Consider the following 22,166-nt stretch of genomic DNA (forward strand, 5'->3'; position numbering starts at 1 on the left):
TGTGTATGCATGTGGGAAGTTTTAGAAAGCCCCATGGATTCATCCAGGGGAGAGGCAGCATAGTTAAACTACCACTTCCTCCAAGATGATGGAGGTGGTGAGTTTGAATGGTTCCTAAGTGATCTTAGGCACCAATGTTTGTGTGTATCTGGTGAAAAGCACTGGCAATACTCTGGCTTTGCAAGCCTAATTGTTGGAAGGGTCAGTGGAGAAGTTGTGGAAGTGTGTTTGTTTACTTATTTATTCCATTATAGCCTGCCTATTAACTAGGTGGGTAATAATAAACACACATAAAATAATAAAACAAAACAAATTAACAAATAAAAAGACGAATTACTTTGTCAATACCAACGTATGCTTGCACATACAAATATACCTTAAAAATACTCCCTGAAAATGTCCAGTTCCTTTAATAACCACATTCCAATTACCCAGTCAATACCAAAATATGCTTGGGCAAATATATATGCTTTACGTTGCTTCTTAAAGGTACCAAGATCCTTTAATAGCCACAATTTCAATGGTAATTTGTTCTACATAACAGTGCATATGAATTCCTCCATGAGTACTGCTGAATTTTTTAGCAGCAGTGTCATTCTCCACTCAGCTCTGCATGTCAGGACAGCTTTTTGACAGCTGCATCTTCCCTTCTCTGTGGCCTTTGGGGTGCTCTGTTGGAGTGGAGCCCTACTGCTGTTGCCTTGTGTCTTGGTCTGCCAACTAACTGCCTTCAGCTACTAAGCACTGACTGCAGTACTACTGATTTGGCTCTGCCTCTGGGCAGATTTGGTAAGAAAAAAAAATTGTTGCTGTTTTTTTTAGGGGGGGCAGGGGGGGGGGGTTTGGGATCGAGAGATTTTATTCTGGCTGCCAAGTCTCTCTGCTGTTTTCTCTGGGTGTGAGAGATGATCTGTTGGAGCCACCAAGCTCCTCTTGCTGGATCTTTGGTGTTGAAAGGTTATACGTTGCGGCCTCTGAGCCCCTCTTGCTGTTTTCTCTGGGGCTGAGAGGTAAGAGATAACACTGGGCTAGATTCTGTTGTCTTCAGTGAACGATGCAAACGTGTCACTCTGATTCTTACAATCCTGAGCACCACGGCTACAGTGGAAAAATCTCTCTCTACTTTAAAAAGAATTAAAAACCATTGCAGGAACACAACGAGAAAGGAAAGACTTTCACTTCTATCAAAACAATTAAAAAAAGAGCTACTCCTGACTTTAAAGTCAAATATGAAATTCTATAATGATGTCATTAGCATTTTATAAAAAAGGAGAGGAGGATGGAGTCTCATTTTAAATAGGCATTTCCAGAAAGCTCTTAGCTCTACACACAATTCAGCCCAAGCCATTGTTGACTGAAAGCTTATTAACTGGTTCTGTTTCAAATGTTTACAGCATTTTCATACAATTTGGTCCAAAGCCACAGTGTTTGATACCTTGTTAATTGGTTTGTTTTCATGTGTTAAGGAAATTTCCATGCACGTTGCTGATAGCTGTACCTTAGTTTGAGCCAAAGCCACAATGTTTGAGATCTTGTTAACTAGTTCTGTTTCCAATGTTAAGGGCATTTTCATGGATGTTTTTCATAGATGTTTCAGGCAGATGTGCCATCCGTTTGGCCCAAGGCAACAATAACCTTACATTGTCTACTGTCACTCCTATTTGAGTATGACCTGAAGAAGGAATGGGTGACAGGGCAAAGCTTACTTTATTTTGTTGCATGCACTCTGGAAGTCATGAGTCTGTTGCTCTGGTTTTGCATCTTGTTTGTGGGTACACAACATTTTCTGCTTCAGCCTCAGAATGTCACAGAAAGTCTGTATTGCTCAAAGTACTTGTTCATGGAATCTGCTAGTTTGTGTATAACTATGAAGGATTGATTTCAGAAAGGTGATAGTGATACAAAACTGTAGTTTATTCAAATCAACAGAGAAATCAAAAGAAGTGGCAAATGTTATAAGTGACTCTCAAAAAGAGACCAAAATGTGACATCGTTCAACACAAACAGTGAATACATTAACTTTAGTTAAGGGTACATATTGCACTAATGTTTTGCACATCTACTGAATCCCCTGCTATAAATGTCTCTGCACGCCACTGGGCCCTACAATAGACAATGTAGCTTCAACAGTAATAGTGTAATGCAGCCAAGTCAATTAAGGCACAACAAGTTGTTGTGAATTTTCAGATCCCAAAGATCTATTGGGCTTATAAATTCACAATCCCTGAGACAGATAAGCAGGTACTAGCTCATGCAAACTTAAAAACAAACAAACAACAGTTTAAAATGCACCCTGTAAAAAAACAGGCAGCCAATAAAGGGCCTTCATTAAAACATTAACATGATCTGAATTCAAACCAGCAATCAGATGGACTTCAGAATATTGGACAACTTGAAGAGCTTTATGTCAAGCTTGAGACATGCCTAAATAAACTTTGAATCACTATCTGAAAGTCATATTTTGGTAACTTGAAAGGCTTAATTTTACAGAAGACCTTCAGTTGATAAAAATAAACTTGCACCAGCTTAGATACCTGAGCTTACATATTGAGATACTACACTCAGATGAGTAATCAGATCTTTTAATGGGAGCAGTATATTTCCAAAATTGACAGGGACATAAACAACAAGGCATAACCTTTCAGTTCCCCCTTGTGTATTTCATAAACATCAAGTACCAGACCTTCCCAACTTACTTGCATAGTATGTTGACATATAAGATACAAAAAATCATACACAGATCCTCTTAAACCAATGTCATACAACCTGTCAAGCAAAACACTATGATTAATAGTATCATAAGCAGATTATTATTTATTGTTTATTGAAGACTTACTACACCTCATTAACTGACACCTCAGTGATACCATACAATACATAATATCATTATCCAATCCCTTCTTTAAAACATCAAAAACAGATAACAAGAGTGTCACAGCTATGCCCTTTAGGGCACCTAATACATCCAAGTTTCCAAGTTTATTAAGGTTTACTACACTGCTCTTTGGGAGTACCTTCAGATCATCTTACTGTCTAACATATAAGGGAGAAAGGAACAAGAAAGCAAAGTGGCAAATAACCCTCAGATATAGATCTATTTGCAACCTCACTTCAAAACAGGTGTGATATTTTCTCCCAAACCCTTCAACACCAAAGAGGAGCAAGGAACATATATAGCCTGAGTTGACTTCAAAAAAGTTTAAATACCAAACAACGCTAAGGAATTGACCTCCTGAAAAATATCCCAAACATCTTCACTAACTTCAGTGCCCTGATTGAACTGGTACCTGATGTAAAACAGCTTGCATTTTCTCACTAAAATAATCACCAAACATTCCAGCTGTCAAATTATGAACAGAAGAACAGCATTTCTTAGTCTGTCAAAAAATGGACAATCTGAAATAACTTATGCAGATGATTCATAGCATCACTACTATTATGAATACCATTTGTCATTTCTATTGTGCTACTAGACATACGCAGCGCTGTACACTTGAATATGAGGACACTGTTCCTGCTCGACAGAGCTTACAATCTAATCAGGACAAATAGGACAAATAAGGGGTAAAATACAAACTTTTAACCTGATCATAAATGAAATATATTCATTTAAACAATTTTTTCATGATTCAGAAACATTCAAATCCGTAGTGCTCCTCCACAACCTTTCTATATAATGTAACTCTTTCTTCAAAGTTTTAATAGCATCAACTTTCTTCCAAGGAGTAAATTCTAGTGTATTAGAAACTTTAATATACCTAGTAGGGGCAATATGATCCAAAGACTCCATAAGGGTCATATTCCAAGCATAAACCATCTGCTACAGAATTCAAATTTTCAAAATCTAAGGCAGGCAACTATTAGAGACACACCTATGCTCTGCCCCCATGTATGCCCTCCCCCTCCCCCATGGATGGCTTCCTAAAGGAAAAGTCCATAGACCATTATTAAAATGGACTTGGGGAAACTCCACTGCTTATTTCTGGGATAAGCAGCATAAAATGTTTTGTACTTTTCGGGGATCTTGCCAGGTATTTGTAACCTGGATTGGCCATTGTTGGAAACAAGATGCTGGGCTTGATGGACCTTTGGTCTCTCTCAGTATGACAATACTTATGTACTTATGACATGTGCTTCAAGTTCATATAATAGATAGCTTGATTTGTCATCTAGGAGTGGTTGAATCAGCTCAGCTACTGTCATTGGACTTGGTACTATTATTGTAGCTGGACATTTATTATTAGCCTTATTACATTAACATTTGAACCAGAGTCAATATGGGTTTGCTATGACAAAAAGTATGAAATCTTATGCAATCAAGACTTTATTTTTTTTGTCACTTTTAGAATATTTTAATAAGTGTTCTTCCACATTGTATATATTGTATAGATCACTGAAATAAAATCATAATTTAATGCATTTTGAATTGTATTTTTTTAGACACTGTAATGTGAAAAACGTACAAGAATGTGAAAAAACTTTTATAAGGCTTGGTAAGCAAAATGAGATTTTATTTATTAAAAGCCAATGAGTCTTAAAAGTCACACAGCACATACACAGAAGCAATGTCCTTCATTTTCACTAAATAATTTACCACTGAAAAGACTCTTTAATGTAAGTATTACAGGACTTTATGATCCTCGCCCATTGAAAGTGAACACCATCCTGCTCACTGTTGCAGTAATTGAAATATATATTTTTGATACTAGGCTGAAAGTGCCAGCTCAAATAGGATATATAGAAGCCCCCTGCGTGACCCAAGGGTGGGGGGATAACAATGGGGGGAGCTACCTGGAACCTAGGAAAAAGGAAAAGGGGTGAGGGGGGAGGTGATGGAGACAAGGGTAGGGGCTGGCTAGGGTGGGCATTGGATAGGTAGTTGAGGGGAGGCTAGATGATTGGAAGGTGCTATTGGGAGGTGGGTTCGGGATGGGAAAGGCAGATTAGTGGTGGAGTTGGTGGGAATAAGGTTGTTGGGAAAAGGGAAGGCAGTGGGGAGGTCGGAGGTTAGGTTGAGGTTGTAATATCAATTTTTCCAGCGCTGTGTCAGGTATGTAGTCAGAGTCCACGTGAGAGAGAACTGACAGCAGTCACTTCAGTAGGGGGTTGGGCATCTGTGGGCAGCCAGCACACTTCTGTTTCTAGTGGGTGGTGTTTCACTCCAGTAGTCAGTGAATGGCCCAGGGCATGTTGGCTGAGAGTGGTCTTCAGCAGTCAGCTTCATGTGAGGGGGGATGCTGGGCAGATGACTTTGTGGCCTATTGTGTTTTCAGCGCAAGGCGGAATTCTGTGGTGGTGTGCAGGTTGTGGAGCATCATACCTGTGCAATGTGTTCAATATGGGCCTCCCCACCCTGCTGGGGTTACAGGGTGTGTTTAGTTGGAGGCAGTGCCTTGTTAAAGTAGGAGGATGGAGTTGATATGGGGGTAGGGCAGAATTTCACTGTGGTGATTGTGGAGGGGCCATGGGGGTGGTGGACTTTTCTTGGGGGTAGGCATGATCATGGCATTATGAAAAGTGGATGGGGGTTTGTGGGGGTTGAGTTGGGAAGGGTAAATAGGTGGCTGGGAAGCAGGTGATTAGGGAGCAGGAAGGTGAGAGAAAAAGAAAAGGCAAGGAGTCTTCGAGTACTGCTGGGTGGTGGGTATTGGGGCAGAGAAGGGGGCTACTAGACTAGCAATGGGGTGAGAGAATGGACAGGGGAAGAAAGCTGTAATGCGGGGGTGTGGTAAGGGGCAGTCCAGGTGTGGGGATGGAGATGCAGGGCTCTCTGGTTCTAGTGTTTCTCATTTTGCTGATGTAGAGGATTTCTGGCCTTCTGGTGGAGATCCTGTCTGAGTGGAGTTGTGTCCAGCTGCTGGGAGTGGAATTGTTCTGATTCATCTTTGTGTGAGAGTTGCAGTGAGTGGGGTGACCTTGTGCTGGGGGTTGGTGTCTTTAGGGTGTGAGGGGTATGCCTCAGTTCGGAAAGGTCAGGGACTTAGCAGCTGGCAAGCGGGGAGCAGAGAGGGAACCTCCACTCATTGAGTAAGTGCTTGTGCAACTGCAATTTTTTGTCACAACTGCGTCATGTAGCAAAGGGGCCAGATGTGGAAAAATTTCTCTGTCAGGCTCTGGTGGGGGATTCCAAGGAAGTATGGAAGTCCTTGGATTCTTGGGACTTTTCGAGTACTCTGATTCCTCTTCAGAGGATCATCACGGGGATATTTATTCTTGGACTGTAACATCACCTGGGGAAGTCCTGTTTGGTTGCGTGTAGGGACTGGGTGCAAGTTTAAAGCAGGATGCTGTGATGGAGTTTTATGTTGCTTCCCCCATGGATTCAGCCAGTGCCAGTGCCCTCATACAGTGTTCTAGTGTGAGGTTTCCAGTGCTGTGGGTCGGAGGCAAGTGGGGATATTCGGGTCTGCCAGGCTCAGCAAGTTTTTAATGCAAAGATGTCTTCACCTAAGAATTTGGAGGCATTATGCCGATGGTTGCAGTGTTATCCCAATTTGGAAGTGGTCCAATAGTTATGGAGTGGGTTTATAAACGGTTTCATTCTTCCATATCAAAGTCCTGTTTTGGTGCGAGACTGCAGAATGTCCCTGCAGTGGATCAACTTCAGTCTGTTGTGCGTGACAAACTTATTAAAGAGCTACAGTGTGGGTGAATTGTGGGGCTCTTTGTTTTCATTAGGTGTCACATGGGTGTTGTCTACAGAGCTCCAGCACAACTGGAGGAACTAGATAAAGATCTGGTTACAGATATCCAAAAGTTAGGAAAGAAAAGAGAGGTGCTGTTGCTGGTAAATTTCAACCTGCCGGATTCAGATTGGAAAGTTCCATCTGCAGAATCTGAAAGAAGGAGGGATATTGTGGACACCTTTCAAAGTGCTCTGCTCAGATAAATGGTGATGGAACCCACGAGGGAGGGAGTGACACTGGATCTGGTGCTCACAAATAGGGAAAATGTGCCTAATGTCTGAGTGGGTGCTCACCTAGGAAGCAGTGATCATAAAACTGTTTGGATTGATGTAACAGCTAAAGGAGAGAACAGCCACTCAGAATTCAAAGTCCTGGATTTGAAACATGCTGATTTTAGTAAAATGGGAGAATTCCTGAAGAAAGGGCTGATGGGCTGGGAGGATATACGATAAGTAGAAAAGCAGTGGTCTAGGTGGAAATGGGCTATATATATGGCTACTAACCTTTATGAAAGGAGAGCAAATAAAAAACAGAGAAAAAGGAAACCAATATGGTTCTCCAACCAAGTGAATGAGAAAATAAAGGCTAAAGAGTTGGTGTTCATGAAATACCGGAAAACTCAAGAAGAGGAACACAGAGAGCAATGCCAGATGAACGTGAAAGAAGCCAAGACAGAGATAAATATCTGGTGAAAGCGCAAATGGCTAGAAATGTAAAGAGGGGTGAAAAGAAGTTTTTCAGGTATATTAGTGAAAGGAGAAAGACTAAAAATGGAATTGTGAGACTGAAATATCCTGTGATCCGCTAAGTGGATGATGATGAGGAAAAAGCAAACATGCTAAATAAATACTTGTTCTGTGTTCACAGAAGAAAATCTGGGAGAAGGACCACAAATGATTGGCAAAAGTACATAAGAGAATGGAGTGGATATAGCATTGTTCATGGAAGAAAGTGTTTATGAACAACTTGAAAATTTAAAGGTGGACAAAGCCATGGGACCAGATGGGATCCATCCCTGGATACTGAGGGAACTAAGAGAGTTTATGGCAAATTCTCGTAAAGATTTGTTTAATGAATACTTGGAGACGGGGGAGGTTCCATGGGACTGGAGAAGAGTGGATGTGGTCCCTCTTCACAAAAGTGGTGACAGAGAAGAAGATGGAAACTACAGGCCGGTAAGCCTCACTTTGGTTATTGGAAAGATAATGGATGCAATGCTGAAGGAACTTCCTGGAATCCAATAGGTTGCAAGATCTGAGACAGCATGGTTTTACCAAAGGTAATTATACAAAAAATGGAGGTAAAAACCCTCACGATACCATGAGATATGAAACAAAAAAGTGAGGAAAAACCAAGTGAGGATACCACGAAGTGTTTTTTGGTATCCTCACTTGGTTTTTCCTCACTATTTTGGTAAATCATGTCAAACAAATCTGATTGAATTCTTTGACTGGATGACCAGAGAACTAGATTGAGGACATTCACTAGATGTAATCTACGTAGATTTCAGCAAAGCCTTTGACACGGTTCCTCATAGGAGGCTCTTGAACAAATGACAGGCTGAAGTTAGGATCCAAAGTGGTGAACTGGATTAGAAACTGGTTGACAGATAGATGTCCCCAGGGATATGTCCTTGGACCCCTTCTCTTCTCAATCTACACCTCTTCCCTGGGCTCCCTCATCTCATCTCATGGCTTCTAGTATCATCTCTATGCGGACAACACCCAGCTGTATCTCTCCACACCAGACATCACCGCGGAGACCCAGGCAAAGGTATCGGCCTGCTTAACCGACATTGCTACATGGATGTCCAACCGCCACCTGAAACTGAACATGTCCAAGACTGAGCTCATCGTCTTTCCACCAAAACCCACTTCTCCTCTTCCTCCACTTTCTATCTCAGTTGATAACACCCTCATCCTCCCCGTCTCATCTGCCCGCAACCTCGGAGTCATCTTTGACTCCTCCCTCTCCTTCTCGGTACACATCCAGCAATTAGCCAAGACCTGCCGCTTCTTCCTCTTCAACATCAGCAAAATTCGCCCTTTCCTCTCTGAACACACCACCCGAACTCTCGTCCATGCTCTCATTACCTCTCGCCTTGGCAACTTACTCCTCTCTGGACTCCCACTTAGCCATCTATCCCCCCTTCAATCTGTTCAGAACTCTGCTGCACGTCTTATATTCCGCCAGAACCGATATACTCATATCACCCCTCTTCTCAGGTCACTTCACTGGCTTCCAATCCGATACCGCATTCAGTTCAAGCTTCTCCTTCTTACCTACAAATGTACTCAATCTGCTGCCCCTCACTACCTCTCTACCCTCATCTCCCCTTATGTTCCCACCCGAAACCTCCGTTCACAGGACAAATCCCTCCTCTCAGTACCCTTCTCCACCACTGCCAACTCCAGGCTCCGCCCATTCTGCCTCGCCTCACCCTATGCCTGGAACAACCTTCCTGAGCCCTTACGTCAAGCCCCCTCCCTGCCCATCTTCAAGTCTCTGCTTAATGCCCACCTCTTCAATGCTGCCATAGGCACCTAACTCTTACCTTCAGGATATCCAGACTGCCCCAATTTGACTGCCCCTATCGAATTGACTACTCACTTGTCCTTTAGATTGTAAGCTCTTTGAGCAGGGCCTGTCCTTTTATGTTAAATTGTACAGCGCTGCGTAACCCTAGTAGCGCTTTAGAAATGTTAAGTAGTGGAAGTAGTAGTAGAGTGGTGGTTAATGGAATTCACTGGGAGGAAGGAAATGTGATTAGTGCAGTGCCTCAAGGATTGGTGTTGGGGCTGATTCTGTTCAATATATTTGTGACTGACATTGCCAAAGGGTTAGAAGGCAAGATTTGCCTTTTTGCAGATGATACCAAGATTTGTAACAGACAGGACAACCAGGAGGAAGTGGAAAACATGAAAAAGGATCTGCAAAAGTTAGAATGGTCTAAATGTTTGACAATTAAAATTCAATGCAAAGAAGTGCAGAGTTGCACTTATGGAATGGAAATCCAAGGGAGACGTCTGTGTTAGGCAATGAGAGGCTGATATGCACAGACAGGGAGAAGGACCTTGGAGTGATAGTTGAGGATCTGAAGGTCACGAAACAGTGTAACAAGGTGGTGGCTGTAGCCATAAGGATGGTAGGTTGTATAGAACAAGGTAAAACAAGCAGAAGAAATGAGCTGTTGATGCCCCTGTTCAAGTTGTTTGTGAGGCCCCACCTGAAGTATTGTGTTCAGTTTTGGAGGCTGTATCTTGCTAAAGATGTAAGAAATCTTGACAGTGACAGGCTGTATGACAGCTTCAGATATGATGACCATTCCTATTAGTGCAATAAGCAGGTTTCAGGAGTAGACTAGTGGATTCCTATGTCATATAGGATACAATTTAATTTTTTTCTGCTTGCACACAGATTCTTTATGGGAAGAACTCTGAATATCTAACTGGTTTACTAATACCCTACAAACCTTCTCAGAATCTCTGCTCCATAACCCATGGATTCTATAAAGGCTGCTCAAATTTGGGTGCCCAAAATTTAGCGTGGATCCCCGATTCACATGCAAAATATTTAATCAATGTGCTCCAATTTATTTAATTATGAGTTAACAAGCACTTGGCACTAATTATGATTTGTGCATGGATCTTACTGCGCACTATTCTATAACAACGGATGGCTGTTGGATTGTAGGCAACTCAAAAAGAGGTATTGCCATGGGAGGGGCAGGAGCAGGTTAGGGTCATTCACAAGATATAGGCGCAGTGTTATAGAATAACAGAAATCCATTCCCAACTTGCGTTCCAGGATTTATACCAAGTTTCAGTAGGTATAAGTCCTCTCGCCCACAACTGGGCACAGAAATCTGCTTTAAGCGCTATTCAATAAAGGTTGTTCGTCACAGAGCGCCCTTTATATAATAGCACTGAGCGTGGAATTTTCCCAGCGCCTAATTTTTGGCGCCATTTCTAGAATCTGGCCAAAGTGACGGCCTGCTTGTTATTCCTGCTCCCTCAAATTCAGTACAAGGATATGCAACAATAGGTGTTCTCTTATTATCCGCCAGTCCTAGAAAACATGCTACCCCGATACTTGAGAACAAAAAGATCAACTGAAAATTCAAACAAGATTTGAAAAATTGTTTCTTGGAGCAGGCCTTCAGTAATGTGCTGGGCTAAAGGCAGCATGCAACTGCTATCACATCAGTCTCTGTAGATCTAATTCTTTTAAACTATTTTATGCACGTAATTTTTGAATTTGTGATTATATACTGCTTTGATGTATTATCAAAAGGTGGTTAAGTGAATGTAATAAGGGGCCCTTTTATTAAGCAATGCTAAAACATGGCCTGCACTATCCTCAGCGTGGGTCTTGGTGAATCCTTATGAGAGTTTCTCCCACATACTAAGGCCATTTTTACTGTAGAAACTTTGTAAAATCTGTTCATGATTGCATGTTTAAGTTATTTTCCTAAATTGCATAGTGAACATATATAAATGTTTATAAAGAGATAATAGTTCATAAATCAAAACTTCTGATATTAATACCTGAATTGCTTGCAAGAGGTGCTATTTTCTTGTTTTCCTTGTAAGTGTAAGACAAATTATCAGCACAATGATTATACTCAGGTCAATATTCTGACTAGGTGTGTGTATTTCAAGGGCAATGTTTGCCAGTGCACACTATTGTTCAAATTCTGCTGTCTGTTGCTCATAAGTGTGCTCTATTTCATGCATTTTAAAACAATACAGGAACGTAAGACCTTTGAAGTCAGAGTGATTAAATATTTTGACACCCACCAGACAGGACTTAACAAAGATCTGGGTTTTCTAGCCCATTATAAACCATAAAATTGTACTGTTTTGTCACCCTCCTATCTCCATGCATATCTCCCTGTCCCTCATCCACCCTACTCTTCCTGTCTCTTACCTATCCACCCCCATCCTGTTAGACTGTCACTGAAATGCTTTTCTGTTTCACTTATATATACTGTCATCTACCAACATTTGCTTATTTCCAATCTGACGAAGAAGGGCAACCTTCGAAAGCTAATCAAGAAATGTATTAAGTTATGTCCAATAAAAAAGGTATCATCTTATTTTCTTTTCCATGTTTTATTTTGTTTTATTTCTATTGATTACCTTTAAAAGTGGACTAACATGGCTACCACACCTCTCTATGCATTAATGTAAAATAGTGCATACTATTCTTCAATACTGTGCCTCTTGAGCAATAGTGTGCTCTACTGTGCTATTAATGACATGCTAAAAAACGTTTTAGGGATTTTTTCCCTCTTATTTCCACTAAAAATGATATGAACAACATTGTTGTCAAGTCCCATGTCATTTAAAATGAATGAAGTCCAATTTAGAGAGCTGCATGGGAACAGGGTTAGCGAGAATCCCACGGTTCCCATGGGACTCCTACAGGGATCCCCTCCAGGTCCACGGGACTCCCGTGGGGATCCTGCAGGGTATCTGCGGAGCTGTAGTGCCAGGCAAGCCTTTCCTTGTGCCATGGCAATTATAATAGCACTAAAGAAATTAATGGATATGGTTGATAGCATTGAAATTCCCATAAGCAATAAGAGGGAAAGTTATCAACATGGGCTAATGTTAAGTTGGGTTGTTTTACAAAAGTTGGGTTATTTTAACACAGGGGACAGGTGGGGGTGGAGGAGATTACTTGTGGGGATGGGCAGGGATGGAGGAGATTCAAGTGGGTGGGCAGGGGCGGGATGGATTCCAGTAGGGACTGGTGACATTTCTATCCCCCTGCAACTCTCTAGTCCAATTACAGTAAGAGAAGCAGTAAAATAACAATGAACAAAAATAATGCTTCAAAATCAATAAATATCAACAAGCTCTTTCTTAAACACAGCTACAAATTGTTAAAGTAAAGACCTCAGTTGTTTCACTTTTTAATGCAACAGCACTCAATAAAGTAAATACTTCTTTCCATCCTTGATCATAAAAATGAATTGGTTTAACACAATTCATAACTGAACATTGAATAAATGTAAAGAAATAAAAGTTCAATAATAATTTATGGAAGTCCAGAATCATGAATTTTCATTGCAAATGCCATATAAAGAATCTCATGAGACACAAAGGTACATAACTTGAATTACTTATGCCCCACGCTGAACAAAGCCAATGTTTCAGCTATGTGGGCTGCTTCATGGCAGGTCTACTTTACTCCAGCTGGGATTTCACTCCCACTAGTCCCTACTGGTATTAGTGCAAGCAATCACAAATGCAGTTCATCACAAAGGGAATTTCACAGCTTACACAATTCACAGATGTTGCATCTTAACAGTTAAGGCACATTAATTCACACACTAGCAGCCTAACACAGAAGAGGTAGGGAATGAATTGCAAATGTACATTATAGTTAACTTATAACATGGTGCAACTGATATAACTAGGTATAACAAGCTGCAATGTATTATCTGGCATTCAGTTGCACCCAAAGTCTCCAAATGGTACCTAACGTTGGGTACACAAATGCACACCCAGTTATAGAATAGGATCAGTTACACGTGTAACATAATTAGCTTATTGGCACTAAATTGGAGATAAGTACCAATAATTGTCATTGACAGGCATTAATTTGCACTAATTAGAAATTGAGCACATAACTGACTTATACCCCTATTCTGTAGACTGACAGGCAGATGATCTAAAGCAAAGGCCGGCGCTAGAGACTGTTAGCGCCATACTAGCACCGGCATTTGCTTCCACCCCATCATGCGAGCCCTCGAGTGCGTGAAACAACACGCTCGAGGGCTCTTAGCGCAAGTAGCTTGCAAATGCATGCTAATCAGCGCTTAACACATTCATCCCCAATGATCAGCGACCAGCACACCAAAGATTGTGTCGCTGGCCGCGACAAACCCTACGCCAGCTCCGAGCTGGCAATAGGGTTTGCAGATCATTAGGTGAGCCCTGTCCCCATTCCCCCCTACAGCAAACCTGCCAGCGAAGGCAGTTGAGGACGTTCAAAATTTGGACGGTTCTGTGACGGGGCAGTTGAGGACGTCCAAATTTTGGACGTTTCTGCAATGGGCAGTCAAGGACGTCCAAAATTGGATGTTTCTATGAGAAAGACGACTGTTTCACGCGCTCGAGGGCTCTAATCATGGGGTGGTAGCAAACGCCGGCGCTAGATGGCACTAACAGCCTTTAGCGCCAGCGTTTGCTTTTGATCATCTGCCTGTGAGTGCTTAACTTCTCTCTTGTGCAACTGCAAATGGGGTGTTAATATAGGAGGGGCATGGGGGTGTCAGGGGTGTTCAGATTATTGCTGCACATACTTTATAGAAAATGAATTCTGTTTAGAAGGAATTGATTCACTAAAGCTTAGCAGAGATTGGGTGGCAGCACCAGTAAGTGGGAAGCAAAGCCAGTGATGGGCAGACTTCTACGGTCTGTGCACTGAAAAGGGCAAGTACAAATCAAGGTCAAGTATACATATAAAGTATCATATGTAATGAGTTTATCTCGTTGGGCAGACTGGATGGATTGTACAGGTCTTTATCTGCCGTCATCTACTATGTTACTAGTTACGCACCCAACTGCTGATTTAGGTGCCAGCATTTATGCCAGCCACCAACATGGTATAAGTGGTCACTCTTAATGGAAGACTTATACTAGTGTTCTATAACAGGTTTGGGACTAGATTCTATATATTGCTCCTAAAAATTTGGTGCTGATATGAAATTCCTCTAAGCGCATTCTATAAAGTATGCCTCAATTTAGGTATACTTTACAGAATAAGCCTAAATTTCAACCTGGTTTAAATGCCGGCATCTAAATTAGGTGCAGACCGGGTGTATTCTATAACAACGCATATACATGTTAGAAATGTCAATGAACCGCCAATTCCACACCCATAGCAACCTTTCAACTGTGCAACTTAGAATTTGCACCCAGCATATTATAGAATACACCTAGGCAGTCTGTGTGTAAATTCGAATTAATGCTAACTAGTATCAATAATTGATTTTTAGTTGGCAATTATCAGAACTGATTGGCTTGTTAACCAATTAGGTTATGTGCATTGTTATGGAATACGCTTTGATTTCCCCATAGAAATCAAAATGCAATATAAAGAATCAAGGGGTCGGTGCACAATTCTGCTGTTATAGAAAACTGGCTTTGTGCCCAATATTTTGATGCCTACCCTTTAGTGTCATTTATAGAATTCACCCTTTAATGCACATTAAAGAACTTTTCTCTGTGTTAACTAAACGTTAAAATGCTGGGAATGCCCCCAACAGTTAACATGGAAGATTTGTAACTAACATGCATTAATTTTGGTTCTTAACTCACAGTAAGAGCAAACCCTCACTACACTTAGTAAATAGGTTCCTTGATAAATAATAACAATTATAAAATAACCTGCATAAAATATTGCTATTCAGTAGTTTGAATATAAAGTTTTATACTCACCAAACTCTTTTGGAACTGCAATAGAGTAAACACAGTTATGTCCAACACTATAGTTTTTGGGATAGTTTGGTGACAGAACTGTGCCTTCAGATCCTGTAGAACGACTGCCACAAGGAGCTAGGTGAAAAAAACAAAACAAATATATTGTATTATAATATGTACAATTTAAAAAAAATAATTTCTGAATAGAAAAAAATAGACATCCAGAGAACTTATATTACATTTTATCAATTATTTTGCATCTTCACTATAATCATGCTGCCATTTTTTCCAAACTTCTAATGAATCATATGAAAGGTTTAAACAAATTCTTTATGGGCTGTGATATCTTAAACTGAGACTAATTATTAGATGCAATTGTCCAATAGCTTTTCGGATCACATGTACCTTCTTCATATTTGATCTATGCAATCTTGAAAGCCCATGTACTTTAATATATTTTAATTATTCTTCCAGTGGTACAATAAATGTATGTCAGTCCTCAAGCAATCCAGTTTCTCTCCGGTCAAAATTGCTATTCGTATACTGTCTTGGAGATTATGTAACACATGTTTTATTTCAGTCTACATATGTCTATGATTTCTCTATAACATCACCACAAATAATGGCGTGTTATTAATGGTATTTGTTTATTTATTTGTATTTTTGCTTATGCAAGAATTTTCCAGAATTACTGGGCGGAGTGAATGAGCTTATGGGTGGACAAAGATCCAGTCCAAGGATGTGTGTTTATAAGAAAAGTTGCAGAGGAAAATGTTTCTGGATTTGAGTGATCTCTGGGGTGTGGTTTAGAAGATAAAAAAGATTAGTGTTGCAAAGATTACAGGGTCTTTGTTTGCTTATAACTCTGCCAGGACACGAGAAGAGAGGAGGTGTCCAGAAAGGGGTTCAATAATCAAAGGCTGAATAGAGAAGGAATTTCTGTTATCACCAGCAGTGTTATGTTTTGAGGTACTGAGCCCTTGGGCCACAGTTGTAGGCCCAATTGCAGCAGACAGATCACCTCCAAGGCTTGCAATGAGAGACAGAATACAGCAGCCGGTATGGCTTAAAACCAGGAGCAGGAACGTAGTTCAAGTAGGAACCAGGAACAGGACTCTGTTTGAGCAGGAACCAGGAGCTTTGGCAGGAACCAGGAACAGGGTTCGGTTTGACAGGAACTAGGAATACAGCTCTGGTAGGAACCAGGAACAGAACTTGGCTAGAGCAGAAACAAGGAACATGGCTCTGGCAGGAACCAGAAACAAGAGCAGGGCTGACAAGAGCAAGACCCTCAGAAACAGGGTTCATAGGAGCAGGGGTCTCAGGACCAATGCCCTCAGGAACAGGGTGCACAGGAGAAGGACTCATAGGAGCAAGGCCCTTAGGAACAAGGCTTTCAGGAACAAGACTTGTTCCTCGTGAGACTGCTGTCAGAAGCCTTGGCAGCCATTTTTAAAATACAGCGGTGCTGCCTGTGGCACAAAAGAGAAAAGGAAGATGGAGGAGCAGCAGAGGGCAGGAAAGAGTGGAATTATTTCCTGTCCCCACAGTCACAGAGGCCACTATACCACAAGGCAGCCTTCAAGGATCATGGTAGGTCTTCTTGGGAGAGCTGTAGTGTAGCTCAGGGTAAGCTTGACAGTTTCTGGCACCCCTCGAATGTTGATCCCCTCCCCCACCATGTATACCCTGCTTACCGCGTTCCGCCAGCCCTGACCCCAAGAGAGCTAGTTGGTGCCCCAGGACTGTTGCCAGGAATGTGAGACCCAGGTTACACCTATTAGGATTTATTTACCACTTTTTTCAAGGTATTAACCCATAAGAACATAAGTGTTGCCATGCTGGGACAGACCAAAGGTCCATCGTGCCCAGTAGGCTGTTTCCAACAGTGGCCAATCCAGGTTACAATAACCTGGGAAGATCCCAAAACAGTAAACTAGATTTTATGCTGCAAGCCAGTTTGAACTTAAACCTATGATTCTAAACTGACTGTCTCATAGAAAATCAATGCCAAGCATTATGGGGTCCTTTTACTAAGTAACACTAAGCACTAACCCATGCTTATTGTGTGGGAAAATTCACTTCCACGGGGCATGCTTAGATGTCCCATGGCAGTTTTGGCATCTGTGCCTGTTTCCAACAGTTAAAATACTTTGGGCCCCTTTTACAAAGTAGCGGTATGCCCAATGTGGGTTTACCACTCACTAAAAAGGAAGTACCACCGGGCTACCTCAGTAGCCTGGCGGTACTTCCCACACCCAGCGCACCATCATATCTGGCGCTACAAAAATATATGCTAATCGGTTAATGCACACTGATGCAGCTGCTCTAACCAATTAGTGCTGGGTAAGTCTACCATCCGCCCCCAAACCTGCCTCCAGCGTTAAAAAATATTTTCTATTTCTTAGTGCATGGGTACTGCAAGCCAAACATAAAACTACCACGGGACATCTGAGTGTGCCGCACAGTAGTGGATTATAAGATGCAGTAAGCACGTGATAGTGCTTATGGCAGCTTAGTAAAAGGGCCCCTTATTCTTGTGTTAGCTAATGTATAAATTTAAAAAAATGTTAAAAAAGACTTATAATTTTGATATCAAAGGCTAACCCACCCATTTACTAAGCCTCACAAGGCTGCTGTGTGGCAATGCCAACACAGCTCATTCAAAGTGAATGGGCTGTGTCGTCACTAGCGCATGGCAGCCGCTAGTGTGGCTTAGTAAACAGAAGGGTAAGAGCTCTAAAAAGTAAAATTACTTTCTAAAATCTTTTTTTTGTTGTTAATTTTGACTTGCAAATAAGATCAAGCATCCTAAAACAATAAAATGTTTCCAGCTGTGAATAACTTCAAACAATAGTAGAAATTGTTCTGTTGTGAAGTCACAGACACCACGTGTCACATTCAGAATTACTTACAGTATGTAAGTGTACTTATGTCTTATCTTGATTCTTATCTTGACTCGTCTCTTTTGAGAGTAATAAGCCATTCATCTTGTGGTTTGTTCCAAGGGACTGATGGTAGAGGAAGGCTTTTTGGCATGCAGAAATAGCTATATACTTTTTTTTCTGATGGTCTCTTAATAGAGAAAAATTACCATTAATAAGACAGACGGACCTTTTTTGTTTTGGTGGTGGTATTATAAGGCTTGTTCTGGAAATAAAGGTTTGCTGGGTTAGGAAGTGTGATTTCTCTACAACCATATACTATAAAGACCTGAACATGTATACCTTGGAGGAAAGAAGAAACAGGGGTGATATGATACAGATGTTCAAATATTTGAAAGGTATTAATCCGCAAACGAACCTTTTCTGGAGACAGGAAGGCGGTAGAATTAGAGGACATGAATTGAGGTTGAAGGGGGACAGACTCAGGATTAATGTCAGGAAGTATTTTTTCAGAGAGAGGCTGGTGGATATGTGGAATGCCCTCCCACGGGAGGTGGTGGAGATGAAAATGGTAATGGAATTCAAGCATGTGTGGGATAAACACAAAGGAATCCTGTTTAGAAGGAATGGTTCCATGGAATCTTAGCAGAGATTGGGTGGTGGCACCGGTAATTGGAAACAAAACGGGAGCTGGGCAGACTTGGTCTATGCCCTGATCATGAATGAATAGATAGGGGTGGGCTAGAGTGTAAATTTTAAGGGACTTCGATGTTAGCTTCAGAACTTAGTACAAGAACAGTACTGGGCAGACTTCTAAGGTATATGCCCTGAGAAAGGCAAGGACAAATCAAACTCGGGCATACATATAAAGTATCACATACCATGTAAAATGAGTTTATCTTGTTGGGCTGACTGGATGGACCGTACAGGTCTTTATCTGCCATCATTTACTATGTTACCATGTTACATTGTAATTAGCCTTGATCATGAACTGGGAACTTATTTGTACAGGGATACAACTATTTGATCATAATAGCCCAAGCCTGATAAACATATAAACATAATTGTATTGAAAAAGATCTTGCTCATCCAACTGGGAAAAGATATGCACTTCACACCCAGGCTCTGTGCTTCATAACACTACTGTGAAGCCCTTTTATAAAAGTGTCGTAGGATTTACATTTACCATACACTGGGGCCCTTTTGCTAAGCCCCAGTAGGCCTAGTGTGTGCCTACCATGTGCTAAAAAAGCACTGCTGTGAGATGCACTGAGGCATCACATGTGATGTGCCGCTCAGCATGTGCTAATCCCGCACTGAAAAATATGTTTTACGTTTCAGTGTGGGAGGCATACCCTGTGTTTATTGGGTAACGTGAGCGCATTACTGTGCACTGCCCAATTAGTACGGGAGTAGCACAGGAGCCCTTACCATCTACTAAACAGGTGTTGGCAAGGGCTTCTGGGTAATGGTCACATGCTAATTGGGAAATTATTTATTTATTAGGATTTATTTATTGCCTTTTTGAAGAAATTAGCGCTTGGCCATTACAAATTAAACCGCAGCCATTTTACTACCACCCTAAGAGGGTCTTTTATTAAAGATTAGCTCGAGTTATATGCAGCAGATACATTTGTAGCAGATGGGTAGTCCACACTGATCCCTCCCAAAATTACCCCGGGATACCTGAGCACACCCCTCATTAAGGCATTCTTAGCTGCGGTAGGCACACATTTGTGCTAAAAGCAGCTTATTAAAAGACCCTTTAGTTTGTACCTCTGTAATTAATAACAGCTAGCAAAGTAATTTGGAAAATAAATATACAACATTTTAAACATTTACAATAACAATCATGCATAACTACAAAATGGCAAAATGTTTCCTTGCATTGTTGCAAGCCACACATTTTCAGGTTATATTCTCCTTGATAATCTATGCTATTTAACTGGCCAGACATGGCTGCTGACTGGTTAAATAGCATCTCAGTGCCTATCTGTGGATATTTAGCAGGAGATGACTAGCAGCTTCCTGCTTACCAGCTATATTGCCCGACATAGCCGGTTAGGCGTGGATATTCAGCACTTAACTGGCTACGTTCAACAGATAAAATAGACCACATAAATAGGCCTATCTTTGACCACTAAAATGTTAACTGGTTCGTGCTAAATTTTGCCTTAACCGGTTAACTTATTAGCAGTTTAAAAATTCCCTGGATATTCATTGCCGGTCACTGAAAATGGCCCAAAATTGAATATCTGGGTTTAACACCGGCAGCGGACAGCATAAGCACTGCCTGTTGCGGGCTGAATATTGGGCCCATTATTTTTAATAGCTCACAATAAACTGTTTCAAAGTCATGTTTTATTACATCTCAAAAATCTATAGTAGACGATTACTGAACATGTTCCATAATGATTTGAAATGTTATGCTGTAGGCCCAGTTTCTTATAGATGTGGTAGTCAAAATTCAAATGAGTTATCAATTCACTGACAGGATTTTTACATTATTATTATTATTATTATTATTATTATTATTATCTGATAAATATTGACAATAACTGTTTATTTTATAAAGACAGTCTGAAAATGGTTTAAAGAACATGTTGCCTTAAGTCAAATACAAACCAGCAGTTTAGGATGTATTGTGATGAAAACAAATTCAATCAATTTGTAGATTAATCTAGTGGATAACCCTATAGCTTGTGTAACTGCGGGTGCTTTAATGCTATATGCACTGATGCTGAGTTATGGTTGTACTCTATAACACCTAGGCTCCATTACAGAACAGGCATCTATCACACAGCCTTAATGAAGACAGTCAGCTATAGATTTGCCCCTTTAAAAACTGTTTGTATGTGTGTGGGGGCAATGAAGAAATCTTCCTACGCATTTACCATGGGATAGTAATGCAGAAGTGTTTCAGTACGGGTATAAACTCACACTGAAACTCTTACCACATACCGCATTAAAATGCACGTTAATGCAATCATTAATTATCCCACAGCCATGCAGAAAAAAAAAAGTTGTCCTTACATGTTGTGACCAGGAAAATTTGCGCCAGGTCTGGGGATGTGTAGAAGGGTTGGTTGAAAGGAGTGGGCATCTAGTGGCACCCCTTCTCTCATTCCCTCTCATTAACTCAAATCCCCCCATACTCCCCAGTCCCCATGATAAAACATAAAATTCCAATGGGCTGATTTCACCAGCCAGATACAACTCCTGGCTGGTTAAATAGCTTATTCGAATCCAACCAGTCATATTCAGTGGCACTTAATTGGTTAGTGCCCAACTTGAAACTGGAAATTGGGGGGGGGGGGGGGGGGGAGGCAGAGTCAGCACTTGGCCAGTTAAGTGCTGACATTCTGCATTCAACCAGCCCAGGTAACAGCATAAAAGTCAGCCCTATCTTTTTTTTTAACAATAAATATTTATTGAATACCAAAAAAGAGTAAAATGCACAGTACAACTGTGATATATAACAATAAGGTACAATAAACAATGAGAACTCGCATGACAGTGAGAAAAAAACCCTAACCCTCATCATCCCAACCAAACTCTTTCTAAGAACCCTCCATTCTAAATCCCATACCTGCAACATATGCCTGTCAACTGTCCATGCTCTGTGACTCTTCAGAGCACCCCAAACTGCACTCTGAAAATTTCCCCCACCCTGCCCTCCTACAAGGAATCTTATCAGTCTGAACCAGATGACCCAATATGGGACCATTCCTCATCAGTATATTAGTATCACCCTAATCAACAATCAGTAAGCTTCTCCAGTACAACAATGGTGGTCAACTTCAAATTCCAGTCAAGCAAAGTGGGTCCCTCCGTTTGTTTCCAATGGGCAGCTATGACACTTTTGACTGCTGACAGGCACATACGCTTAAGGTATCGCTGTCACTTAAGACCCTGCTGGTTGCCAGACCCCCAAATGTACATGCTATGGGAAATGCAGCAATACAATCCCCATTAAGCTTGAGACGGGTCATGGGTCTCTCATAAAGCTGCTGAATCTATCCAAGGAAATTAGAGCCAAACCCATGGTGTGAAGCACCTGCCAAAGAAAGGGCCATTGACCCTGTTGAAGGTTTTCTCTACACAGGTAGCCAAAAAGGCCACCAAATCCCCACAAAACTACAATTTCCATAAAATAGTCA

General features: G+C 41.2%; 1 protein-coding gene across 1 annotated transcript in view; it reads right to left on the reverse strand.

The window, feature by feature from the left end:
• Positions 1-22,166, reverse strand: part of CSMD3 (CUB and Sushi multiple domains 3) — a 2,043,988-nt gene that overhangs the window by 633,707 nt on the left and 1,388,115 nt on the right. The window contains exon 32 of the mRNA XM_030189879.1: positions 15,140-15,256. Within this exon, the coding sequence (XP_030045739.1) occupies positions 15,140-15,256 (117 nt within the window). The remainder of the gene's footprint in view (positions 1-15,139; positions 15,257-22,166) is intronic.

Source organism: Microcaecilia unicolor, chromosome 1 (assembly GCF_901765095.1).
Source record: "Microcaecilia unicolor chromosome 1, aMicUni1.1, whole genome shotgun sequence".
Lineage (NCBI taxonomy): Eukaryota > Metazoa > Chordata > Amphibia > Gymnophiona > Siphonopidae > Microcaecilia > Microcaecilia unicolor.